At 40.7% G+C, this 23,261-nt stretch overlaps 1 protein-coding gene across 2 annotated transcripts; it reads right to left on the bottom strand.

The window, feature by feature from the left end:
- Positions 1–230: 230 nt before the first annotated feature.
- LOC146498185 (unconventional myosin-VIIa-like) lies at positions 231–22,538 on the bottom strand. 2 transcript variants are annotated; one of them, XM_085139700.1, is made up of 49 exons: positions 22,439–22,538; positions 22,228–22,255; positions 21,708–22,070; positions 18,766–18,834; positions 18,569–18,684; positions 18,355–18,482; positions 18,113–18,255; positions 17,717–17,830; positions 17,094–17,247; positions 15,836–15,912; positions 15,624–15,743; positions 15,060–15,202; positions 14,054–14,264; positions 13,838–13,973; positions 13,574–13,740; positions 13,279–13,419; positions 11,917–12,075; positions 11,717–11,809; positions 11,060–11,154; positions 10,874–10,946; positions 10,677–10,778; positions 10,311–10,427; positions 10,070–10,213; positions 9,701–9,970; positions 9,447–9,602; positions 9,298–9,357; positions 9,057–9,181; positions 8,489–8,615; positions 8,239–8,358; positions 7,927–8,100; positions 7,564–7,791; positions 6,264–6,431; positions 6,052–6,169; positions 5,758–5,884; positions 5,473–5,630; positions 5,198–5,376; positions 4,845–4,960; positions 4,569–4,714; positions 4,186–4,339; positions 3,930–4,085; positions 3,448–3,553; positions 2,103–2,216; positions 1,846–1,933; positions 1,652–1,758; positions 1,366–1,551; positions 1,137–1,253; positions 973–1,056; positions 752–871; positions 231–612 (listed from the first exon to the last, which is right to left on the bottom strand). In XM_085139700.1, the coding sequence occupies exons 2-49, from the start codon at positions 22,237–22,239 to the stop codon at positions 517–519; spliced, it is 6,477 nt and encodes a 2,158-aa protein (XP_084995826.1). In that variant the 5' UTR covers positions 22,240–22,255; positions 22,439–22,538; the 3' UTR covers positions 231–516. The 2 variants fall into 2 exon arrangements, with proteins under 2 accessions (XP_084995826.1, XP_084995827.1); XM_085139701.1 differs by lacking the exon at positions 22,439–22,538 and having other exon boundaries at positions 21,708–21,860; positions 21,969–22,070; positions 22,228–22,316.
- Between the last annotated feature and the right edge of the window lie 723 nt (positions 22,539–23,261).

Raw genomic sequence — 23,261 nt, 5'->3', positions numbered from 1 at the left:
TCCTGTTTATGTAAAGGGAGCTGCGTTTTAATGCAAGTGCACATATTTCTTGGTGAAAAGTGGGTTTTTAAAAATGTTTTATTTTGAAACTGATGGGAATGTGTGCTAAAAAAAAAAAAAGCTGGGTTTTAAAATTCAAGACATAAGAAGCAGCAGGGTAATGTAATCAGTGTTTTGTGAATTGCAAAATTTACTGTTAAATGTTAATCATTGTAGGAATAAGGACACAGTTGGACGTCATAGTTTAATGCCATGACAGTTACATGAAGGTCAGAGGAAGTTGTGGACATGCAACCGTTTCTTCAGAAAACAGAATTTTACTGCATTTGAGGCGATAACAACGGAAATATTACAGTTTGAATGCTTGTTCATTAGAAAGAATTGTAAATGCTAAAATCTAAATGTACAAATTGATGAGTTTGTATTTTTAAGGATACAAATACATTCCTATAGAGACATTTGGCAGGCGTACATATAATTCACAAAGGTTAAGTCTATACTTTCGCCAGTGAAACCTTAAGAAAATATGCTCTTCCTGTGATTAAGGGGGGCCTGCCTTGCCTTTTCATACATGCTGACGTAGGATCTGAGGAGGTCTTCGATCGTGTGGGCCTGAAAAAGAAAAGAATGATTCTTTTTGCGCAAATCTTTCATGTCATATTTTATTCTCCTTAACATTTATTGGCATTCATTCTAAAGGAAATTCTGTGTTTTGTCATGCATCAAAATACATTCAAAGCCCGTCACTCACATGTGGGGTTTCACAGACAAAGGTGACGCCCCTGAACATGGTGCCGATGGTCATCTGGAAGGAGTTGCCTTTGCTGAAATATTCTGTGATGCGGCTGAACTCGTGCGTTATTAGTGTGTCCTAAAAGAGTTTCAAGTAATGCAATGTTATTTGCAAATAAGCACAAATGACCTTAGGCTACTGTAAAAATAGAAATATATTGTGCTTTTTATTGAACATACCTTTGTTTCTGGGTCTATTAAGCAAACCCCTTGCTTATTGATGCCGATCAGAAGTGTAGCTGGGTAGCTAGATTCACATGTTTGCTGCAAATGAAACAACGTAACATCAGTTTCCTCAAATTCTTGCGGGCCAGTGTGTCTTTCACTTACTCCAGCTAACTCACTTTAACTTCAAAGAAGGTACAGCCAAAGGTTGGCCAACTTGAAATGATTTTTAGGAAGTCGATTTTGGCTTCGTCCACTGTGATGCCACTCTGCTGCTTGTATGACGAGATGATGTGCTGCAAGAAAAACGATAAAGCATAAAATAGGCGTACACCGGAGCTCCAATCCCATCTTCTGAGACACGAAGTAGACCATTTGGGGGGTGCTTCTGTACAATTTGTTCTTTACCTTCTTCCATTCATCCGGGGACATGATTTTTTGCTGGTCAGCAGGAACCAGGTCCTTCAGCATTTTGGGGATCATGACGAACTGTGACATGTCTGACTCTACTTTAACTCTGAATAGGAGCCCACCCAGGGTAATCATGTCTTCTTTGGTGCAGTCGTGGTGTCCCCGCAGGTACCTCGATCGTTCCTGCAAAGAAGCAAATTCGAGGTAAGATATCGTGGCAATTATTCATCTTAAACATGAAAAGAATCTCAGTGAATAAAGAGAGTGGTTGTAATATAGATACCTGTGGGAAATGGAAAGTGAGATCTGCTTTCACATCTTTCCCCGGGTTCACATTGAACCAGAGCTTCCTCTTAAAGAGCACCAAGGAAGGTAAATTGGTCTGAGTGACTAAAAAAAGTGAGATTTATTTTGATTAGATCTGTCAAGGCAAAGACATGCATAAAAAAAGTGACGGCAGTTGGTTTACTCCATTACCTTCTTTCCCCTTTTTCTTTTTTTTGGGGACGTCTGAGGTTATCTTTAGACTGTCAAAGAAATATTTATCCTCTTCCATGCTCACCGTCTAAGAATTGAAACCAAAAACGCTTCGTCACATAAAGGAAAAAGATGTATTCGTTACATATGGACTGTATTGTGATATTGTGCATAGCATTTTTGTCTTTTCTATCAGATCACTGTACAAGCTAATGTCTGATCGAAAACACTGAACTGACAGTGTTAGGCAACACCACCTTGGTTAGCGTTTTCAGGTACAGGCCGTATCCTTCAGGTGAGTTCAGAATGAGCTGAGAGGCGATGCTGATGCGCATGTCTCCAATTGTGGTTGTTGATGTCACCTCGACTATCTGCGCCACAGCAAGGACAAGAAATCATGATAACATTAAATCGACATTTAATGGCAAAACAGATTCTTAATCTCTCTCTTACGGTTAATACAACTCCAATGCCAAGAAACCTGTGACACTATGTAAAATGCTGTGACACTATGTTAAATGTGTCACAGCATTGATGAGCCAAATGTTTTTAATTTGTAAAAGGTCTGGACTTCAGGTAGTTCAGCACCTGGACTCCTCTACTACTAAGCAATCCTGTTGTAAAAGCTTCAGTATGCAATTTTAAATTGTTTTGCCGAAATATGCACAGACTTCCTTGGACGACACGTCATCTGGATGGGAGCATATGTTGCTCTAAAACCTGCATTGGTCGTTTCTTTTCAGATATGCAAGCTGCCATCAGAGATCCAGGCTTTTTTTTTTTTGTCTTAGTCCATTTTAAGAGAGCTTTAGCCCAAAGAAAAGAAGGCAGCATATCTGGAACATGGGATATTTGGTCTTCCCAGTTTTACATTCAGGAATAATATTCTGAAAATTTCCCACAATTTGTAAATGCAATTTTTTGCAGATGGTGAACCTCTCAGCTTTACTTTTGAGAAGCTCCGCCCCTCTAAGATGTTCTTGTTATACCCAGTCATGTTATTGATCTGTTGCCACATAACCTAAACAGTGCAATAATATTCCCACAAAGGTTTCTTTTTAGGTTTTCCAGCCTTTTTTTTGAGCTATGTTGCTTCAATCCAAATTAAAATGAGTGAATATATTTCATCAAAAGCAAAATTTAACCCTGTCATGCAGAATTATGACAACCTCTATCAGGATTTTTTATTCATCTTTAGGCTTGAAAAGATGAATAACAATGCTTAAGAAAAAAATCCTGCTCAAGGTTGTCATAATTCATGCATGAAAGGGTAAAATAACAATAATTACAATGAAACACGTCATACATCTATAGTAATATTAAACGACCAGTGGGTGGCAGGGTATGGACACATCAGTGTCCAATGTAGTGGTTTATGTGCAAGTATATCGTCAACACTGACACAAACTCAAGAAAACAGCATTTGGATAGCTGTCCACTGTAGTGACCACTATGCGTCAAAGGGGTAAACATTCAAGTTTAAACATTCAACATGATTTCATGTTCTATTGTGAATAAAATAGGGATTTATGAGTTGTGCAAATGATTGCATTTTTTAAAATTAACATTAAATCCAAAAATTGATTGAATGCAGGTTCTTACATCAGTTGTTTCATCTGGGAAGTGGACTTTCTGGAAGATCTTAGGGCTGTTCTGTTGGATAGCGTCCACTTCTATAAAATGGGGAGGAAGATTCCTGGGCTTCTTACTGAGTATACAAAACAAATGAAGTTACACACAAAAAAAAAAATATTTATGTGGAATTTCAGATCACTAAGTTACAATACCGGTGTTATCTTGTGGACATGTTTAAAAAAAAAAACAACTTAAACTCAGCTGATAAACTTTTTTGTGGTTTCTAAAGTGTGCGTCTGACAAATCAGTGCATTGTGGTAATTTTGGGGGCCAGCATTTACCAGAGAGTAGATTCTGTCAGTTAGATTTTCATCACAATTTAATACCAGTTTTAAAGCAATGTTATTTCTAAAATACGGACAACCACATTTTGAAGTATCAAAATAATCAGTATTTCTAATCTTCTCAGGATTTTTGTTTCTAAATAGTGTTCGTATCGCTAGGCTGACCTGCAGATCTCCTGCAGCCTCTCCAGGCAAAGAGCAGCCAGTGGGTATCTGGGCCGCGACTCCAGGAAGCACCGTGTGTGTTTCAATAAATCCCAGCTGGGCGGGAACAAGCCTGAACACAGCCACATCAGCTGCCACCCACGCTCAATACTCAAACTGAAGTGAGGGGAAGAAAGAGAAAACGATATGATGGAAATGGATTTTTTGTAATTATTGTTTTGGTGTCTTTCCGACACAGTGAAGAACACTGGAGAACCTGTTGCTGTTTGCGGTCATCTGTCTCATGATCTGGCAGTAAATTTCATCGCGCAGTTCTTCATGCTTTGTGGCTGGACCAAAGATCTGGTCGGTCAACTCTACGGGACTGCGGACATGTTTGATGGGGTAGTCGCCCATGTACTTCAGGATGGGTAGAGGCTAACGTTAAGGACTCACTCAAATGACATTAAAATTAGACATGACTTTTTCCTCTTTAGATTACAGACAAACTGCTGAAGAATTTGGTACCATACTTTCAAAGATCTGCCTATGTGAACCAACAGTATGGATGCTAGTTAAACTGTGGTTTAGTCATAAGAAAACATCTCAGCAATCCTTAAATGCAGGTACCAGTTCATGTGTTTTTTTTTTAAAGGATATCAGTGAAGGCACTGCAGGCCAGGTTGCTGAGCTCAGAGTTGTTGACCAGCACCTTGAGGAGTGGTTGCTTGAGAGGCTCTCTGGAAACGATCCACAGTTTCTCCCTGCTGCCTCCTTTGTGTCCTTGCCGACCGCCACTCACAGATCTGCGAGGGACAAAGAGCTTAAATATCGTCTGCACGAGTGCTGTTCGATTTGCCAAATGAAGAGTCAAACATGAATGCCACATTTTTGAGAAGCGGCGTTTAGCTAAAAATACAAGAGCCTCAGTATTACCTGAAATTCTCAAGGGCAAACTCTTTCAAAGAGACAGGGGCCACTGTTTCTTCTCCTTGAACGGGGTTAAGAGCTAGTGAAACTTTCCTCTTATCCTGCTTTGGATTGAGTTGTTCCTGAAGGGTCAGAAGCAATTTGCCAGTTAAACTACAAGAGGGCATTATGTGCATCTCTCACTGCATAGACTTAGAAGCGCACGATGAAAAATCTTCATGTCTGTAAAGATTTTCTGTTCTTTAGTAAAGTCTTTACCATTAAAACACCATTAAAAAATGAAATCAGTGATTTGCCTATACCTGAGCTCTGATAAACTAGTCGTAACTACTCAACATGTAAGGTAAAGTCAACTTTACCAGCATTTCACTAGTGGGCTCGGTAACAGTTGGCAGGAACAGCAATATTTTCTTATAGACTGCACCAGAGCTGCCAGTGCGCTTGTTGGTGGCGATGAAACAGCTCTCATTAGGGGCACTTTTTTCTTTGTCTACTTGCAGGAGGTCACCTCGCTTACAAACCAGAAGCAGCGGGTCATCTGCAGAAGCGTACAGAGACAGACAGACAGACAGACGTGAGTGTTTTGGTGTGCGTGACTGTATTTATGGATACTGAACATGCTGTAGACTCTTACCTGATTTGCTAGAGTCCTGCTGAGCGGTTGCAAACACTGAGCGCTGTCTCAGCCCTTCCACATTGTTCTCTATCAGTGTTACAATTTTCTCAGCTTCAGGAGACTTCAGGACATACTCTCCTGTGATCGTGCTCAAGCTAATGGTCTGGGCACTGTCACTAAATGGGTCATAATCATCAGTGTCAGTTTTATTAGATTTTTTTAAAGGCACAATTTAAAAAGCTTTTTAAGAAAGTAAATAGAGCAAATTTACATACACACAGACATAAAAATGTGAGACTGTACCTCTTCTCCTGGACTTTCTTAACTGCTATGTAAGGAATTTCATGAAGTTGCCTATTTCTATCGTCCATGAAGAAGATGCCAGTCCAGTTTACAGCCACAATAAATCTGCTTTTGGGCAAAGGTGGTCCTGTGGACAGATATGGTGTTGCAGATTTTAAGTAGTGAATTGGAATTCATAAATGCTAGTTAGCAAAAGTAAAGTTTGCAATACAAATGTGTAACACGGGCAACATTCACTTGTAAAAGGATTGTATATCCCAGCCTCTGTGTGAAATAAGCTGTGCGCAGACTCACCTGACATCATTGTGACTTCAAAAAACTTTGAAAAGTGGATTGCCCACTTCTTGCGTGCGATGTCCACCAGTTCTCCTTTTACCTCATCCGAGTTTTGCCTCCCACTGACATAAGGACCCTACATGAGGTAACGACGATTGTGAGGTTGCCTTTATGAGGCGTTATGTTTTAAAACAATACATGCTGACCATACATAAAATAGACTGATTTACCTCTTTGTGTGCTGAGCTGATGAACTGGGTCCATCTTGTTCTAGACTTGCTTTCAATAAGCTGGGTGGTGATGCACTCATTAACCACTTTGGTGACGTTTTCAACGCTATACTCGGAGCCAAACTTGATGTAATAGTGCATTATTGCCAGCTGGATATAATCATCATCCTGAGTAGATAAAGTACAACTTTATTAGATACAGTTGACAAAATGTTTGGAGAACATCATGATACAATTTACTGTAGAATAAAAAGTGGACCAATAGCTACTACAAATAAGAAATAGTTGACCTCACTAAGTAACTTATTTGAGCTGCAAAATATTTGAAAACTACAAAATGCCTGCTGATATACTGTTTAGCACCACAGTATAGTAAATTTTACATTTACAGTCATCTAGTTTCTTACTCTTAATTTGTTCATTTAAGAATCACAATTATTGCATTTACTCTAAAAACACAATGGATGAAAATGATGATTTTCTTGTTTTCCAAATCCTTCCTTGTTCTTTAGTGAGACACAGGCAATAGAAACTAGCCGTGAACAAACATCTACAACTTTTAGGCTAAGCTAGTAGGAAATGGTTGCCCGTCTATGCGTCCGACAGCCACAAAGCAATGTAAGCAGTCAGCTATTCCATTTAAATTAACATCAGCTTTCACTTTCCTAGTCGTTATATTTTTCCAACTCTTTGGCCGTTACATACATCTCACCATGTATCCAAGCTAGTTGTTCACTTTCTTCTTCTGTCTGCCATTTGCTTAAACGTTAGCTAAGCTAAAGCCAAGCTAAGATGTCTTGTAAGGTTTACAGGAGCTGCAAGATTGAATGAGAGGTTTCTGTGGGTTTGTCACTTGTTCTACTGTTACAATATAAATCCTGATTATAGAAGGACATTAAAAATAATTATTCATGAGTTACTTCTCAGACTGCAGCGGTTTTACTGGCTTTAACTGTTTTACGTGATAAGGCAGCTAGCTTATCACTGGAAGAGACTGCAGTCCTTTACAAAACCTTGCCATGAAAATGAAGGCATTTTTATTTTATTTTGAAAGGGGAGTGCCTTGGAGGCTTTTTTATATTTAAGGTCTCTTAAGCGTTGGCCCAGCAACAATTAGTGCCCCTTTTGTGCTTTATTTTGTACATAAGATGAAAATACACCAGAAAAGTAGATGTGCATACTGCGATTTTGGAGTGTCCTGAGAGGCGACTGTAAATCAAATTTATTATTATTATTATTATTATTATTATTACTACACACTGTTTTCCGTAATATTTCAGGAAAAAAGAAAAAGCCTTACCTTATCAGCAACGTACTCTCCTGCCTTGATTCCTTTGATGATCTGCCTGTAGATAAGATCTGTGCTGACTTCATCTAGTTTACTTTCGTGCCAGGGTGTGAACAGTTCCTTGCGGAGGGACAGCGACCATGGGGTATCCTTCTCCAGTCTGCCTTGCCTCCTTATCTCTTCCTCACACTGAGATATTGCATCTAGCACGTGTTCCCCAGAGTTCCCCAGAGACCACATCTGGTGACGAGAAGTCAGCAGAGTATGAATGAGTGTGGCAAACTGCAAATCTTTCTGCACTGGACTAGTCTGAACCTACAGTCAGAAGATACAGAGTACCCAAGACTTGATGTAGAATCAGAAGCTATCACTGACCTTGTCATAGAGCCTAATGTACAGGGAGAATCCGTAGGTTTCTTTGAGACCGATGTCATTGGCCACATCTTGGCAGACTTCCTCAGATGTGGAGGACGAGTTCAGTTGTATTTCAATATTTCGACCATCCTGTATTGCCACAGTCGTATCAATGGGTTTCCTGGTCCTGGCAGCCTTTCAGTGCAGAGTAAGAAAGAAGAAAAAAAATTTGTTGTTTCCAACCACAATTCAAATTTTGCTGCTGCTGGCCAAAAGTTAAAACTAAATAAACAGTGACCTCAGCACCATATTGGAGCCCCTTCTGCTTTTTACCTGTAGCTCTATCCAGCAGGGCAACTCTTTTCTTGGTCCATTGGCTACAATACGTTTCAGGCGCTCAATGCAATACCCCCTGTAATCATTTGGCCCTCTGCGGAGAAAGTTCTCTAAATACTGTGAAGCACAGAACAGGACACAGTAAGCAACATGATAATACCTCAACTAAGTTTAAGTAAAGTGGCATGACAAGGATTAAACATGAAGTTTGAGGCAGGATTAATAAAATGACTTCATGTAGACTGACCTTCCTAAAGAGGTCTGTTGGAGGGAAAATCCCCAGACAGATGGAGAGGAGAATCCACCCTTGCATACGACTCCTCCTGTCATTGTTTTTCAACAGCTGTTTACAGATCTGACAATAGATCTCATCCCTGCACAGAGAGAGAACCAAAAAAATGAAAAAAGTAGGTAACATCTTAAAATACAGCCCATAACCATAGTTCCCTGTAATTAAATGGAATTGTAGTTATTATAATTGAAATGACAATGTAATCATATTTATCTACAAATGCTTAAATCTAAGTACTGCATATGTAATTTTAATTGACGTGTAAGTAATTTTAGGCAGCCTATGTAAATCCCAGAAAGTTGACTCGGATTAGTGGGAGAAACCTTTCATCACACATCCAAGTAAACACGGCCCACAGCCCAAAAACTGTAGCCCGTCTAGTAAGATGAGAAAATTATTGTTTTTCTGCAAAATTAGCATAAAATTGCACACTACTTAAAATTACTTACACACATTTACCTACAGTTATTTACAGATATATCATATTGTTCATTCTTCAAAATACTTGTAAGGCAGCATTTACCATATGCCGTGTTTTGACAGAGCATAGCCAATGATGATGTGAATTTTTTCCAAGTCTGAAAGTGGCCTTTGCAGCGTGGTACCCTCTCCAATCATAACATCATCTTCTTCTGTCAAGTTTTCTGCCTGGTTACGATGACAATAATACCAATAATAGTAATAATAATAACAATTGCCACAGAGTGTGTGTTATGAATCAGTGACAGAAAAAAAAAAGACAGAATGAAGAGTATTATAGTCACCTCCTCGGGGATAGAAGAGGCTCTTCTGTCAAACTTTTTCTTGTTCTTCCTCAGTATTTTCTGTCCGGAAATGACATCATTACTAGAGGTTAAATAGTTTGATTGGTTTTTTTTTTCAGTGTAATAATAAGATATATGTAATAGTTTACCTGGTCCAGTCCCACCAAGTTGCTCAGCCTCCTGCCCTGCCTGCTGGGTGGAGCCTGGGGCGTGTTGCTTGATGCCACTGATATGGCATCTGAGGATTTGGGTTCTGGTATATCCCCCATGAAGCGCAAAATGATCCACCAAATAGTCAGACATGCCTGGAGGTGAGCAGAGGAATGAGAAACTGTTTGTGAGGAGAGAAATCTCTTGGGTTAATAGTGATACGGCTGTGACTCGTTCCCGTCTGACTTCTCACCAGTGTGTCACCCTCATCGTCGAGATGCAGAAGAGACTTCTTGAGTCGGTAGGGTATGTGCGTGTGGCTGGCGTTGTCCTGGAAGTAACGCTGGCTGAACCTGTAGAATGAAAACTCATCACTGTCGTCCTCAAAGTCATCGGTCTCCTCCTCCTCATCTTCATCCACCGAAGGGGTCGGGGTTATCGAGTTTGATGGTGGGGTGACTATCAACTCTGGCTCCACGAGCTCAGAGATTATCTTTACAGGCTCTGGACTGCTGTGACTCGTCTTTGGAGGGAAAAGAGAATTTATACCAGATCTTAAACGCACACACTCAATGAAGAAAAACTAGGATATGTTAACATGACAGAATTAGAATCAGCTAACCTCAGATTCTGAGCTTTCTTCGTCTGCTACATTGACTGAAGGCGTGACGGGAAGATCTTCGTCGTCTGAATCGTGCTCTGACTCTGACTTGGTTTCATTGTCCAGTATCTGTGAGACCTCCTCCAGCTGTTTTAAAACGAAAGCCTTCGAGACACAAAAGAGACAAAAAAAGGTTTGAAAGTAGGCTCCTTTTCAGAGTGCAACTTGTGCAACTTTACCTTCCAAGATGCTGAGCACTCACCGTGTTCATCATGGACTCAACTTTCCTTCTGGCCAGCACTCCTCGCCTTTGCGCCTGCAGCCGTGTGACTGCCTCTCTCTTTTTCTTCAAGTCCTTCCTCGCCACATAGCCTCGTACCTAAACCCGATCAATCAGTGCAATTTAAAGTAAATTATTTAAGAAATAACAAAAATATCAGTAATTAATAAAATACACAACAACCGATATGTAACGTAGATTTTGATAAGATTTGATAAAATATCCTAATTTCACTATAAAATGCTTAAAATGTGATCAAATGCAGCGATATTTTCCAATATTCCAAACAATAAAAAACAACTACTTGTAACATATTGCACTAAACAGTTACTACATGAGAGTACATGCCTGTGCTTGTATGACGACTGCTGCTTCTCGCTGCTTTTGGTACTTTGCCTGGAGTTTCCGGCTACGGATTAGTGCTGCCAGCCGCTCAAAGCCCCGCTGAACCTGGTCAGACCGAAAGAGGGAAGCAAACCTGAGGTGAGTCCTCCCTAAACACCAAGGCAGCTACAAGCTCTGACTTCTATAAAAGGCTATTGAACCTTTGTTTTCATGTAGGCTCTCCAGGACCGCTGTAGCACCACGGCTGCTGAACGCTTCCTCAGAAAAGACTTTCTAAAAGAGATTTGAAGCAAAGAACTTAAGTTATTAAAAAGGTGTATTTTTAAGCCTTCATATGTGCAGTCCTTCCCTCTGCACTGGATATGAATGTGTATGATGTCCTGCACCTGTCTCTCTGTCCAAGCATGACTCTCTGGATCACCACAGCTACCCTGCCGAGTTCTTGTTCCCGCCGCTTTTCAAGAATAGAATCGTGGGCATCCTGAAATAAAGAGAATTTTTTTAAAAAGACTTTCTGATATTGAAGAAAACTTCAATCTTTAATCATATTCCAAAAATGAATCCACATTAATGTGAATTCACATTAATGTGGATTCATTTTCTGCAATCATTCAAGAGAGATGTAATGTCTCTTTGATTTAGTGTTTCGCTATGTCATGGCCACGATCATCTAAGGGGCAATCGTGGCTCAAGAGTTTGCAGTTCGTCTTGTAATCGGAAGGTTGCCAGTTCGAGCCCTGGCTTGGACAGTCTCGGTCGTTGTGTCCTTGGGTAAGACACTTCACACGTTGCCTACTGGTGGTGGGTCAGAGGGCCCGGTGGCGCCAGTGTCCGGCAGCCTCGCCTCTGTCAGTGCGCCCCAGGGCAGCTGTGGCTACAATGTAGCTTGCCATCACCAGTGTGTGAATGGGTGGATGACTGAATGTGTAAAGCACTTTGGGGTCCTTAGGGACTAGTAAAGTGCTATACAAATACATTTACCATCTTGTGCCTTGAGTAAAAGCTACAATACAACATGGTTTGCAGTTACAAGTTTTCGGCACCTTTAGGAAAACTTTGGTATTGCCTATTTTCCATTCGCCCTCCCTTTCGATCACCGCCTCACAGATGGCTTTACAACAGGCCGCAGCAGACTCCTGGAGAGACAGTAAAGCATGTATCAGTTAAGAGCTGACGAGAGAACCCAATAAAAGACTCATTTTCACATCTTGGGTTCCAAAAACAGGATGCATCATGACTTAACGGTATTGGGGTTGCAGACGGTCGTCTTCAGGAGCACCCTGTAGCGCTTTAAGAAGTCGTCGAACGTGTGTCGAATGGGAAATCCCAGCTTCCGAATACGGATGGTGTCAATCATGCCGGAGTATCTCAGCTGACGCATACACAGCTCTCTGTCAAACACCTAGAAGAGAACAAATTAAAGTGGTGATGAATATTCTCTTAACACAACAACTATCCAACCTTTTTATTTTTCAGGCTGGACTATGGGGTGATTTCCACATCTACAGTAAAATGTCAGCAGTTCATTACTCTAAGCTTGTTTTGAGTGTGTACCAATCAAATGATCATCCAAGCCGAATTTAGCACATGTGAATATATCCATGTGCCAGATTTTGATTCTATCAAATTTCAAATCTACCCAATGTTTATTCTCACTTTTTTATTTTTTACAACAGCTATTAACCTCAGAGAGGCTGGAAGAAAAGTCAAATACCTCTGAGGTATTCCATCTCAAAAATGTCTTCAAATTTTATTTTAACATTTTTTATGGTCCCGAGTTTAAACATATATAATGATTGCTGTGAAAATTTTTGCTCAAATACTTTTCAAGATCAACCCACCGGATATTTTTTCACACTTTGAAATATGTGGTAATTTTTGAACATGAATATCTAAAAATCTATTGAAGATAAAACCCTGGAAAATTCAGTGCTTTTTTCATAGCAATCCTTACATATGCTCAAACGTTGGCTTATTAGATTTTTAGGTAAATTAGGGAAGGTCAAGCAGAAAATGTAGAAAGCATTTGCTGATTTGAGACTTAATGACCCATTTGATTTGAAGTGGTCCTGTGTGGACCACGATCACCAAGTAAGTGCCAGTCCTGCCAGCAGGTGCTTGGATTTCACAGAACTGTGACACGTGGCACTGTGGACTAACAAAGCTTTGCCACATTATTGGTCAGGGAGTTCAGAATGTGTGAACTTTTCATGACTTTTAGTCTAAATCCAAAGGGTGAGAAAAGCTCACCAGATACTAGCGCAGCATTGTACTTTACTCTCTGTGATATCAGGTGATATCTAACAGGAAATTGGCTCCGTTGGTTTATGGCACAAAACAGAATGAGCTCTATTGCAAATGGTGGCAGTAAACATAAAAACAAAACAAAACAAAAAACACAGCAACATCCTTATCATTTTGGGAAATGACAAGATTTAAAGGAAATGTCTTAATTTCAGCAAACATTAGTTTGCTGAAATACACTAGTTTACACTAGTTTATCACAAGCTTCCCCCTCATTTCCCTTTCTTAGCATACATGATTGCTCAGTTTACACAGCAACTATATGATGTTGCCATGGCGGCGGAAGCAGTTGCTCATTCACCTCAGATTGCTTGTCGTTGTTGGGTTTGAAACAGCGGATGAAGAAAGGCTGGCAGGCAGACAGAGCCTTCATTAGGGAGTCCAGAGACTGCCGGAATTGGCCGCTCAGCGTCGGCACTTGTTTGCGAGTGTCAGCCGTTCCCTGTGAGGATGACACGTGACAGAAGGAAAAACTCAAAAATGAAGTCCTTGATACACCTGATCAAATAAACATTGGCAGCGTTATGAAACTAAATGACACAGGAACATTTATTGCAATTTGCCCATGGATCAGACATGACTTTAGCCTTTCATACCCGCAGAGAGTTGCTTGGGGTCATGATGAACTTCTTATTTTTAACAGCCTTAATCCCATTGGTTGACAGTTCAGACTCAAATATGTCACGCAGTAGCTTATTGGCAGACATGTCAAGCATCTTAATGATGTCAGAACTGACAGCATCCCTGTTCTTTTCCAAGAAACCTGAGGAAGGAGGAAAAAAGGCAACAACAAAGTATTACTGCGCTCATGAGCACCTTGCATTGGCTGAGGTTTTAATATTTGCTGTTTGCTTGCCTACCATTGGAGTCGTACTGAACCAGGCCAGCGAAGTGAAAAATCCCAAAGTTTGTGTCGCGTTCACTCCTGGAGGCGATGTAGTTCTTGTTTCCTTTGTGGTGTTGGTTCAACTTCTCTAGCATCGTAGCATCTGTACCCTAAGGCCAACCAAGTGATTCTTTTGAATTAAAAAGCAGCAGGGCAGAACCTTAAATAAGAAACCTCAGCAGAAGCATACCTTTGGAAAGTGGCTCTCTTCATCAACGAGAGCCAGCACATTACATTGTATTCCCGCTAGAAGGTCGAGAATCTTCTGATTGTCGCTAAAGTTGATGTTATCCCACACGACGCCCTGCTTCAGGTACTCCTTCTGCTCGAGCTTGAAGATGTGGGCCACGAAGAACTGCTGCAGCTTCTCGTTGGCAAAGTTAATGCAAAGCTGCTCAAAACTGTAAAATAAACGATGGCTTGTAAATAGTGATAACTGTGAAAATTAGATGCCTTAGTATACCACGAAATGCCAGCTCTGTCTGATCGTCTAATGCTTCACAAATATGTCAGGGTGGCGGTGCTGTGGCTGTGAAAGCTTAAAGATATCTGAGAAATACGTTTGACTCAACTAATCAAATGGGTAAAAATGAGGATACTGGTAATGAACACTCACAGGCCACTTTATTATGTACTTTATTAGGTTCAGCTGCTTGCTTCCTTAAATATCTAATCTATGCTGCTTTGCATCAACAGTTCAGGCTAAGGTTATTGTAGCTGAACAATACCAAAGTGAAAAAGGGTACTAGACTTTTAGTTAACTAAATTAAAAAGAAAAACTAAAGTTTAGAAAAAAATCAAACTGAAATGATTTTGTGAAAATAAAAAATATATTCTTAGTTTTATTATTTGATAATCCTGTAAAATTTGTTATCACAACTTGTCTATTAAGGCTTTGACAAAAATGTTTATTGAGACTTTGGAAGTTTATGAGCCTGTGAGTCACCTGCTATCAATTTTTTTTGTTTCTTAAATTGTAATGTCAATACTGATTTTGTAAAACCTTGCTTTTGGCGTACGCCCTAACTACAATAGTAGCTATAAAGACTAAAACCAACACTGAAACTAATAAAGATTCATAACAACAATAAAAACTAAACTAACATAAACTAAACTGAATTCAAAATAAAAAGTCAAAATGAAAAAAATATCTGATGAAGTACAAAATAGGAAGTACAGAAAAAAACCCTCCTGACCTGTTAGTGTTGAAGTTCTCGAAGCCAAAGATGTCAAGCAGGCCGACGGACAGGTAGGCTGATTTGGAGTTGCTGGTCAGCTTCTTGTAGATGACACTGTTGATTTTCTTAACAATCCATATGAACAGCTTATTGTAGATCGCCTGAGAGAACAGAAACCAAGCAGAGTTACATTTTGGTGGAGTTCTGAAACACGCAAACTGTTTATTCTTTTCTATATTTAATTGTTTCTTTTGAGCTCTGCACCTGACCCACATGTTGGTGACGATGCGTGTGGATTTTTACATGTCCTGTACCTTACAAACATAAGAAATCAGTCAATCTACACTGAAGCTCATCAAGGAAAAGTAAGACGAGAGTTTTCTAAAACATGCCGAGTAACTGTAGCAACGCTGTAAGCACCAGTCAAAGGTTGGAAACCATCTCCTGCTCTATCACAGTGAAACTGGAACGCTTCCTCATAAAGTATAGCATGCAGCATTTACAGGGCCCAGGTTTCTTTCATCCTATGCCAGGAACCAATAAGGAAGCAGTGATTTAAAATTGCTGGCTCTCCCTCATTACCTTCACAAAGGCGTCTCTGCAGTCAGCTGCCTGTTCACAGCTCAGGGGTTTAGTCACCATTTCTCGGTTGGTCTTAAAGGATCGATGAGTCAGATTGGTCGCCAAGGTGGGCTTCTCCACCTTTAAGCACAAGAAACACATAAAAAAAACCTTTTACTAGTGCTATTTAATAGCAAAGTAGATCTTACCTGCTAATAGAGAAGGAGACCCACCTCCAGCAGTGATGCCGCCACATTGAAATGTTCCGATTTTCTGACTTCACTGGTTTCCAGGTTATTTTGAGTGTTGGCTGATGGAAACACAAATTCATACATAAGACACAAACAGCACAATAACAGCTGTAAGGAGTAATCATGTGAAATGAGGTCAGTGTGAGTTTTAAAAGATATTACAACCAGTCAGGAGATTTAACCACTTCCTATACACAACTACAAGTCACAAATGTATCTAGCTTGGAACATAAAATAATGCTAATGCACAAATCCAACAGATGCATCTAGGGACCAAAAGCTGATGGTGAAATTATTATTCTTTTGGTTCTCTGGTGTCAGTGAAACAAAGAAACTTTCATTCATTCCAAAACAGCTGTTCCAAAGTTCTAACCATCCATTCGCTTCCGCTTATCCTTTTCAGGGTCGCTGGAGCCTATCCCAGCTGTCATAGGGCGAGAGGCGGGGTACACCCCGGACAGGTCGCCAGTCTGTCGCAGGGCTAACACACAGAGACAGACAACCATTTGCACTCATATGGGGAATGGGGAATTTATGTTGATCAGTTTACCTGTCCCCACTAAGTGCATGTCTTTGGACGGTGGGAGGAAGCCAGAGTACCCGGGGAGAATCAACACAAACACGGGGAGAACATGCAAACTCCACACAGAAAGACCACGGCCTGATGGTGGAATTGAACTTAGGACCTTCTTGCTGTGCGGCAACAGTGCTAACCACCGTGCTGCCAAAGTTATATGTAAAAAATCATGACCCCATCTCTCAACTTTGTTTGGGAAACGGTGACATGAGCCAAAGCAATAAACCAATAAATCAGCGGTCAACTTCTCCATTTAAAAAAATAATAATAATTTCATTGACAAATTCAAAGTGTAGAAATGATTTAGTCTTATGTAATTCAGGTGCTCACTGCTATTCAGTTTGACTGTTGTATAACTAGCTGCCTGTTTATGGAACAATAAATTCGTTCACTCATTTAATAATAGATCTGAACAGACTGCAATCTGCCATAGGTATCATCAGGCCTACTGATGCTCTCATTTATTATATGCTTGTTTTTTGACACTGAATCAAAATCTAGCGTTCGATAAAATCAGGAATGGAGATATGTTTGATTAAACGTTAGGCAACACTTGAATAGCTGTTCTGCTGAAATCTGATAGGGAAATGATTTTAAAGATAAACTAAGCTCCATTATGTGCAGGCTAAAATCTTTACATAGTTTCTAACTCTGTATCCTCACCCTCAAAGCAGACGTTTCCCAGGTGAAGTACGGCCGCCAGGAGCTTGAAGATTTCATGACAGTCTTTTCCTGAGAAATTCAGCGTTTTTAGGGCGGAATTAATACAACTGTAGTCTTTGGCATCGTCTCGTCCTCCACAAGCAATGCAGTTGCCCTGAAGAGTGAGAGACAAGATATAGAATAGCTAGGGGAAAGCAGGGGTGGCAAACATAAGGCCTGGGGGCCAGAATAGGCCTTGCAAAGACTCCAATCTGGCCCACAGGACAGCTTTGGAAAATGTGAAGGGGTGCGTAGATTTAAAACTTTTAATTGTATTGTCATAAGTTTTACAGCTTTGCCAATTAATAATTAACAATGCTGTAATTTATACTACACACTAAAGTAAATGACTAATAGATTACATGACATAAAATTTCTTATTTTTCTACTATCTAGTGTAGAAATGTCTGTTTTGTTTTGTTTTTTACAAAAAAGAAAAAGAAAACTTGCTGTGAATTAATAAAACCTTTAAAACTACAGGACAGTCTGAGCAATGAACTAGCAGAATTTATTGCATAAATTACACGACATCACAATAACTTCACCAGCAATGCGGGCAGTCACAGCCTTCTTTATTGCAATACCTTGGTAAGGAATTTGTATTCCTTGGCATTCCCAAGGCTCAGGCGTTTTTTCTCCTCTGCTGAGATTCCTGCCAGCAGGCAGTAAAATATGTGGTAATTTCGCTCCTCCAGAGCCTGAGGTTGCAGAGGAAAAAATTAATCATTAGTGTTACAAAATGATAAGCTCACGCAAGTTTTTATGCGGGCTGGGTGGGAACATGTTTACTTTAGCTTCACTCCTCTTGTTGATGGTGCTGATAGTGACAATGGCAACAGCAGCACACGAGATTAAGCCAACAACAGCACATCGACTGAAACAAACTCTTCAGACATAGCGTGTTGTGTTTTTACTGGTTTACCGCACATGCCCGCCCCGTGGAGCGATAACAAAGGTTGTCTTGAACAGAGCGGACTCACCTGATGACAGACACGAGACTTTTCCAGAAGATACTGCTCCACGCGTGCACCCTCAATCACTCCATCCTTGTTGAAGAAGATTTCCAAATATTTCCCAAAGCGGCTGGAGTTGTCATTGCGGATCGTTTTAGCGTTTCCAAAAGCTGAAATGCAAAAAGAAAAAAAAAAGTTGTTGTTGTTCATCCGTGCCATAAAGACAACATTTCATAATGACTGTGCACTCTTTGGCTGGTGTTCCCTACCTTCCAAAATCGGGTTGGACTCCAGGATCTGCTTCTCAATCCGCTGCTCAGAGAGCTCACCGCTGACGGCTGCCAGGTACTGCAGGATCAGTTTAGTGCTCTCGGTCTTCCCTGCTCCAGATTCCCCACTTACAGAGATGGATCAAATCAATGAGCAGTTGTAAAGAATCAAATTCAGATATTAAAGATCCTCAGGGATAGAACAGACGCTGACCTGATGATGCAGCACTGGTTTGTTTGATGGCGAGTCATGTTAAAGTAACAGGCCTCAGCGATGGAAAAGATGTGAGGCGGGAGCTCTCCCAGTTTTCGCTTATGGTATAACCTCACCTGGAGACAAAAAGGAGGGTACGCGTGTGAAGTAGATCACTGCGATATTACAGTGAAGTCATCAGCTGCGCATATCCTTACCTGCTCTTCTGTGTATATTGGAAAATCTTTGTATGGATTCACGGCCACCAGCACCGAGCCTGTGAAGGTCTACACAATCAGAGAAATGTTGCATTAGAAATCCTCCTCCTTTAACTTTCTCCACTTACTACATGTTTATACACAGTCAATATTATTAATCTCTGGCTCTATTCCACAACATCTCCCTGAATCTGAGAGTTTTTCCTTCTCACTTTCAAAGTGCTTGTTTATGGGGGTCATCTGATTGTTGGGGGCTTTCTCTGTTTTCTGTGTATTATTGTAGGGTCTTTACCTTACAAAATAAAGTGTCTTGAGGCAACTGTTGTTGTGATTTGGTGCAATATAAATAAACTGAATTGAACTGAATTGAAAATTTAACCAAAATGATGTTAAGGGTACATCCTGTGTGTGGAGTGACAAGATACTTAATGTTGCTCTTGTCAGACAAATGATCCAACGCTATTTTCAATCACGGCAATTATTAAAGTTATTAGAATGCTTACTTATATCTGTTACTTATGTCTATTCATATCCATCTCATTATGTTGACACTAAATAAAAAGGTAAGAGTATGAACATTTAGAAAGTTTGTCCACCGGACCTGTAAAATGATAAATGTTACAGCGTCTGTGTTTTTATTTGCGACTCAGTAAATGTTTTTTTTAAAACTCTTGAATAAAAAATGTACTGTCACTAGTAAAAGACAGTGAAAATAAATGTTTGACAGTGAAGTTTGTGCAAATTTGGAGTCAGCCTGGACATTTAAAATGTTCTATTGTTTGGATTTGCAACAATTGAATCAAAGTTGATTAAAAGAAAGAAATCCCAGCGAGAGAAATCTGAACAACTCATGTGAGGCTGGAATCAAACATCAAGGGAAGATGTTTTAAAGTGATCTGGGAGAAACGAACTGTTACAAATTAAAGGAATATTTCCTATAATCCATCATCAGGCCATCCAGTTGTTCTTAACCACTTATCCAAATCAGGTTTGCAGATCCTTGCTGTCTTTGGGCAAAAGCGTTAACAGCATAGTGTCTATATCAGGTCATTCACAGCGCGCTGGCCTCATGATGTGTAGATATTTTGAAAATTGAGTTGAATGAACCAAATCCATTTTACTTTTAATCTGCTTTTTATCCTCAGCAACTGTCTTCTCTGTCTTGTAATACAGTGGGGCAAAAAAGTATTTAGTCAGCCACCGATTGTGCAAGTTCCCCCACTTAAAATGATGACAGAGGTCAGTAATTTGCACCAGAGGTACACTTCAACTGTGAGAGACAGAATGTGAAAAAAAAAAATCCATGAATTCACATGGTAGGATTTGTAAAGAATTTATTCGTAAATCAGGGTGGAAAATAAGTATTTGGTCAATAACAAAAATACAACTCAATACTTTGTAACATAACCTTTGTTGGCAATAACAGAGGTCAAACGTTTACTATAGGTCTTTACCAGGTTTGCACACACAGTAGCTGGTATTTTGGCCCATTCCTCCATGCAGATCTTCTCAAGAGCAGTGATGTTTTGGGGCTGTCGCCGAGCAACACGGACTTTCAACTCCCGCCACAGATTTTCTATGGGGTTGAGGTCTGGAGACTGGCTAGGCCACTCCAGGACTTTCAAATGCTTCTTACGGAGCCACTCCTTTGTTGCCCACACACACTCCTTTGTGTTTTGGATCATTGTCATGTTGGAAGACCCAGCCTCGTTTCATCTTCAAAGTTCTCACTGATGGAAGGAGGTTTTGGCTCAAAATCTCACGATACTTGGCCCCATTCATTCTGTCCTTAACACGGATCAGTCGTCCTGTCCCCTTGGCAGAAAAACAGCCCCATAGCATGATGTTTCCACCCCCATGCTTCACAGTAGGTATGGTGTTCTTGGGATGCAACTCAGTATTCTTCTTCCTCCAAACACGACGAGTTGAGTTTATACCAAAAAGTTCTACTTTGGTTTCATCTGACCACATGACATTCTCCCAATCCTCTGCTGTATCATCCATGTGCTCTCTGGCAAACTTCAGACGGGCCTGGACATGCACTGGCTTCAGCAGCGGAACACGTCTGGCACTGCGGGATTTGATTCCCTGCCGTTGTAGTGTGTTACTGATGGTGACCTTTGTTACTTTGGTCCCAGCTCTCTGCAGGTCATTCACCAGGTCCCCCCGTGTGGTTCTGGGATCTTTGCTCACCGTTCTCATGATCATTTTGACCCCACGGGATGAGATCTTGCGTGGAGCCCCAGATCGAGGGAGATTATCAGTGGTCTTGTATGTCTTCCATTTTCTGATGATTGCTCCCACATTTGATTTTTTCACACCAAGCTGCTTGCCTATTGTAGATTCACTCTTCCCAGTCTGGTGCAGGTCTACAATTCTTTTCCTGGTGTCCTTCGAAAGCTCTTTGGTCTTGGCCATGGCGGCGTTTGGAGTCTGACTGGTTGAGGCTGTGGACAGGTGTCTTTTATACAGATGATGAGGTCAAACAGGTGCCATTCATACAGGTAACGAGTGGGGGACAGAAAAGCTTCTTACAGAAGACGTTACAGGTCTGTGAGAGCCAGGGATTTTCCTTGTTTGAGGTGACCAAATACTTATTTTCCACCCTGATTTACGAATAAATTCTTTACAAATCCTACCATGTGAATTCATGGATTTTTTTTTCACATTCTGTCTCTCACAGTTGAAGTGTACCTCTGGTGCAAATTACTGACCTCTGTCATCATTTTAAGTGGGGGAACTTGCACAATCGGTGGCTGACTAAATACTTTTTTGCCCCACTGTATATTTCTTTCTATATTTGGCTCTGGGAGACGCTTTGCTGTGTCACGTTTATACAATGACAGCAAAGATAAAGATACTTTGACGTCAAGGTACAAGCGTCCAAAGCGTGTAAAAACACTGGTGACAAAAATCCTTTTTTCCTTCAGTGTGTTTCTCACATAGATTATGCCTTGTCTGTGTCTGAGCAGGAGGTTCCTGAGGAGACCGGCCTCCGTCATGTCCCCGAGTTTGATCATGTCGTCCACCCCCTCCACCGATGTAGGGTGCATGATCTTGAGGGAGGCTTCCTGCTCCGGTGACAACCTGCGCTCCTGAGGAAGGGTGAAAACGGGAATACGCTCAGTGACATAACACCAACTGTTGCTGTTTTGGGATGTTTGATTTTTGGCCTGTGAGAGTGTAAAAAAAACACTGTTTACCTTTCCCTCATCGTCCACCAGCAACCGCTGACCCGACGGCGTTACTTTGACCCTTGCTCCGATGGGCACCCCTATGCTCGAGTCCACCCAAACCCATTCCCCCTGAAAGCAAAAGACAGAAAGATTTCACGTTGTCCTTCAGGGACACGGGACTAGGTTTCAGTTTACGGCAACACAAAGTGACACTCGGTGGGGCAGCAGTTCTCTCAATAAAACTCACATCTCCAAAGTTATTATCTCGAGTTTGTTTCAGCCTTACCTTTCTCAACATCTTTTATTTCTAGTCCCTGGAGAGAAAAAGAAATCCATACAATGAGTTGCAATTACCAAAGTACTGACGATTTAAAGGGTTTCTTTTGGCTTTTTTAATCTGAACTCTTGTGTTCAATGTCAACGCTCAAGGTGTGCAGCGGTAAAAAAAAAATCACAGAGCACTGTTAATGTCACTGTTAAAATGAAAACGGTCTAACCGATGATCCTTTGGTGTGGGATCTTCATTAATTCCCGTCTCGTTCCTCGTCTTTGCGTCTTATAGAATCCGTCTCCGTATGAGGAAGGATAAAACTCAGCGTGCCTATGAGTGACAGAGGTTTTATGACGCTTTGACTTTGGACTGATTGTAAGAGGAGGAAGAGAAATTGATCGCTTACTCAGAAGTGAATAAGGAACTTGTCACAGTGGAGTGATGTGTGTCTTTCTGGGCAATTTAGGGGAGCCTATCCAAATGTTTTTCACCTTGAACTTGCAGTATTCCTACTGAAGCTTATATCAGGTTACATCCACTAATACTACTGTACAGGACCAAATCTTAAAATGCACAACCTGCTGAAATCAACAAATCGTACAGGTCATATTGTTTAAATAAGAAGTTAAATAAGAAGATAATAAGTTTATTAGAGGAGATTTTACATAAATGTCCTTGGTGGTGGATTTACCAGGATCACTGCAGTGTCATATTGGATGGATGTTTATTCAGACTTTGGACCCTGCCTGTGTCAATTGTAGGAGACACAGCTGAGCATCTCCCTGCTGCTGCAATAAAGATGTAAATATGAGATTAGACTAGAGAGGGGTCAGATTTCTGCCACAACGGTGTTATTATCAGCATTCTTGTTATCGATTAAACCCTATTGTACGCAACAGGGTGTGGGGAGTCCACCGTTGTGGCTGTGCTGGGTCTTCAAGAGGCTAATCTTTCCTGACAGTCAGAAGTTGTTCCTTAATCTCCTAGGACCTGGCGTCCACATATGTGGACATCACATTTTGGGTTATTTAGGCCAAAATACTCAATTT

The sequence above is a fragment of the Neolamprologus multifasciatus genome, chromosome 18 (assembly GCF_963576455.1).
Source record: "Neolamprologus multifasciatus chromosome 18, fNeoMul1.2, whole genome shotgun sequence".
Classification (NCBI taxonomy): domain Eukaryota; kingdom Metazoa; phylum Chordata; class Actinopteri; order Cichliformes; family Cichlidae; genus Neolamprologus; species Neolamprologus multifasciatus.
The sequence above is the reverse complement of the archived record's forward strand: the minus strand, read 5'-3'. Positions and strand labels throughout refer to the sequence as shown.